At 40.5% G+C, this 3,592-nt stretch overlaps 1 protein-coding gene across 1 annotated transcript in view; it reads right to left on the bottom strand.

Annotated features, from left to right (window-relative positions):
* CLEC4E (C-type lectin domain family 4 member E) overlaps positions 1 to 2,547 on the bottom strand; it is a 6,856-nt gene extending 4,309 nt beyond the window's left edge. The window contains exons 1-2 of the mRNA XM_027854173.1: positions 2,270 to 2,547; positions 1,753 to 1,845 (exon numbers count right to left, since the gene is read on the bottom strand). Of these exons, the coding sequence (XP_027709974.1) occupies positions 1,753 to 1,845; positions 2,270 to 2,306 (130 nt within the window). The 5' untranslated portion in view covers positions 2,307 to 2,547. The remainder of the gene's footprint in view (positions 1 to 1,752; positions 1,846 to 2,269) is intronic.
* Positions 2,548 to 3,592: the final 1,045 nt, after the last annotated feature.

Below are 3,592 nucleotides of genomic sequence, written 5' to 3'. Positions count from 1 at the left end.
AAGGAAGGAAGGAAGGAAGGAAGGAAGGAAGGAAGGAAGGAAGGAAGGAAAGAAGGAAGGAAGGAAAGGAATGAGGGAAGAAGAGAGACAAAGAGAGACAAAGGGCAAAAAAAGGGAAAAAAGGGAGAGAAAGGAAGGAAGGGAAGGAGGGAGGGAAAAGAAAGAAAGAAAAAGAAGGGAAGAGAAAGAAAGAGAAGAAAGAAGGAAGGAATGGAATAAGAAAAGAAGGGAGAAAGAAAGAGAGACAGAGGGCAAAAAAGTGAAGAAAGAGGGAGAGAAAGGAACGAAGGGAAGGAGGGAGGGAAAAGAAAGAAAGAAAAAGAAGGGAAGAGAAAGAAAGAGAAGAAAGAAGGAAGGGAGGAAAGGAGGGAGGGAGGAAAGAAAGAAAGAAGGAAGGAAGGAAGAAAAAGAATGAGAGAAGAAGAGAGAAAGAAAGAGGGAGAGGAAGGAAGGAAGGGGGAGAGAAGGAAAAGAAAGAAAGAAGGGAAGGAAAAGAAAGAAAGAAAAAAAGAAAGAAAAAGAAAGGCTAAAACTTATGACTCTCTGATCTACATCATCCAGTTCCTCTAGGCTCTTTTCTCCATAAAGGGAATTATTACTTCTATTTTGAAGTACATTATACCCCTAGGTCCCAGGATTAGCACTTTCACATTCATTCATTCAACAAACATTCATTAAGTGCCTAGCATTGTGCTAGTTCCTGAGAATACAAAGACAAAATCAAAATCTCTCCCCTCCAGGAGTTTACATTCTGTTGGGGAGATACAACATATAAACATATAAATATAAAATAACAATAAAATAATTTTGTATGGTGAGATCATTAGCAACTGGGGGGTCAAGAGAGGCCTCATGTAGGAGGTAATACTTGCCCCAAGCTTCAGTTTAGCAATCCCCCAAAAGTCATATACCAAAACTCTGGACGTGATTTATGAGTACAAAGTTTAAGACCAGGAGTTCAGTCAAAAGGCAATAACTAAATCAAAAGTTAAGAAGAGGAGATTACAAGATGAACACGAGGATGGAGCTTCAAGATCCCAGGCATTTAATAAATTACAGAAAGCCTATTTCAAAGTTCCTTAGAAACACAGAACAAATACCAGTTGGGGAAAAGCTGAATATAAACACATTATGGTGCATAAGTGTTGGTAAATACTAATGTGCCAAAAGAAATGATGAAATATACAGTCTCAGGGAAACCTGGGAAGATATGTATGAACTGATGAACAGTAAAGTGAGAAGAACCCAGAGAATCATCCATACAATAATAACAATGTGAACTACGAAAGATTTCTCAACTCCAACCAACACAATCGCCATAATTCCAGAGGACCAGTGATAAAACATGCCACCTACCTCCCAACAGAGATGATGGACTCAGGATGCAGAATGAGACATAAATTTTTTGGACATGGCCAATGTGGGGATTTCTTTTGCTTGACTATACACATTTGTCACAAGGGTTTTGTTTTTCTTTTCTTTGTTTTTTCCGAACAAGGAAGGCATAAAAATAGATCTGTACTTATTGAAAAAATATTTAATTTTTAAAAAGAAATAGAAGGTGATGAAAGTGTCACAAGGGATATAGCACCCAGAGTATGGTGATATATCTGCACCATAGATAAATGGCCCAAACTTAGATGTATGGCCCAAAGGACACTACATGGAAAAGGGAATAGAGGAAATCTGAGTGGGAAAAGAGCGAGTAAAAGATACATGAAAGAGCAGCCTTGATGGCAGAGTTCAACTTACCAACACATTTGGTGATGAAACAGGAGGTGAGGAACAATATGGAAACTCCAGCGATAACACAATAACATAGAGGAGAATGGAGCCCTATTCTCCCTGTGGAGACAGAAAGTCCCAGACAAAGGATGCCATAAGGATGTTGGAACACAGCATGGTCCTTTTCCAGCTCCAAAGTCTATCTTCATTAATACTATGAGAAATCTTAGAATATAAATCAAACTAGGACCCAGATCCCACGAAACTCTCCCTTTCCTAGCTATTTCCTTTTCTTCTCACCTCCATCTTTGCCATTGTTTTCTCTTTCTTTTAACTGATTTCTTTTTAACTGTCTTTCCCCAGACCTCCAGTTTCCCAATCTCTAACCATCTGCCTTCACTGCTACTCTGCTGTGGATTTTTTTTAATGCAATTCCTTTTCATCTTCATCCACCACTAACTCCTTTTCCAATCACCCTTTCTCGTTCCCTTCACCACCCCACCCAAGGAAGAATTCTAAGAATCAAAAGAATCAGCAATGTCACCTGTGTTTTCCACTGCAGAATCTTTGGGGGGATCCATTTCTCTTCTCTGTCTCTCACTAACTTAAGAGTCTTTTCTTGTGAATAATATTCAGGAAAGATGATTTTGAAAGCTTGAACCCTTCTCAGTCATTCTCTAAGTGCATGCTAGTCCCAGTGATTATAGAATAGCATATTTCCTTTGGGCAATGTGAGCTTACAACAGGATTTCTCCACTTATGTAAGGCATCATAAGATGTCAACTTCCTATCTGGACTTCAGCACTGCATTTCATCAGTTCTGTTCAATCTGACAAACAACAACAGAATGGAAATGAAGAAATAGCACTAAAAATATCCACAAGTCAGATGAGCTAGGGGAAGACCATGGAAAGCTTTCTATTCCTGATTTGCTTTTGTAGTTGCAGGAGGGCTATAGTATCATAGACTTAAAACTCAAAAGGACATTAGAGATCACCTAATTCAATTCCTTTGTCTTGCAATTGGGGAAACTGGGGCGCAGAGAGGCAAATGGCCAGTGTCACCAGATCAACAGAATACAAGTTAGGGAATGAAGTATAAGAAGACAGGAAAAGTAGGAGGGGGCTAGGTTATGAAAGGCTTTGAATGCTAAACTGAGTATTTTGTACTTGCTCTGGGAGGCAATAGGAAGACCCTGGAGTAGGGGAGGTGACATGATCAGACTTACATATTAGAAAAATCACTTTGGTAACTAAATGGAGGATGGAGTTGAGTGGGGAGAGACTTGAGGCAGGCAGATTCACCAGCTGGCTATTGCAATAATTCAGATATGAGATGATGAGGGCTTGCACCAGAGCAGTGGCAGTGTCAGAGGAGAGAAGGGGGTTTATTTGAGAGATGTTGCAAAGGTGAAATGGTGACAGGCCTTGGCAACAGCTTGGATATGAGGGGTGAGAAATAGTGAGGAATCCAGGATGACTCCTAGGTTGTGAGCCTGAGGGCCTGGGAGGATGGTGTGGCCCTCTATAGTAATAGGGAAGGCAGGATGTGGGGAGGGTTTAGGAGGAAAGATAATGAATTCTGTTCTGTACCTACTAAATTTAACATGTCTACCATGCATCCAGTTTGAAATGTCTGAAAAGAAGTTAGAAATGTGAGCTTGGAGTTCAGCGGGAAGACTGAGGCAAGAAAGGTAGATATGAGAATCATCAGCATAGAGATGGTAATTAAATCCATGGGAACTGATGAGATCACCAAGTGAAGAAGTACAGAAAGAGAAGAGAAGAGGGTCCAGGACAGAGCTCAGAGGGACACCTACAGTTAGAGGGTGTCATCCGGAGGAGGATCCAGCAAAGGAGACAGAAGG

This window comes from Vombatus ursinus, unplaced genomic scaffold, assembly GCF_900497805.2.
Source record: "Vombatus ursinus unplaced genomic scaffold, bare-nosed wombat genome assembly UNPS02010320.1, whole genome shotgun sequence".
Taxonomy (NCBI): domain Eukaryota; kingdom Metazoa; phylum Chordata; class Mammalia; order Diprotodontia; family Vombatidae; genus Vombatus; species Vombatus ursinus.
This window is presented reverse-complemented; position numbering and strand designations above follow the sequence as displayed.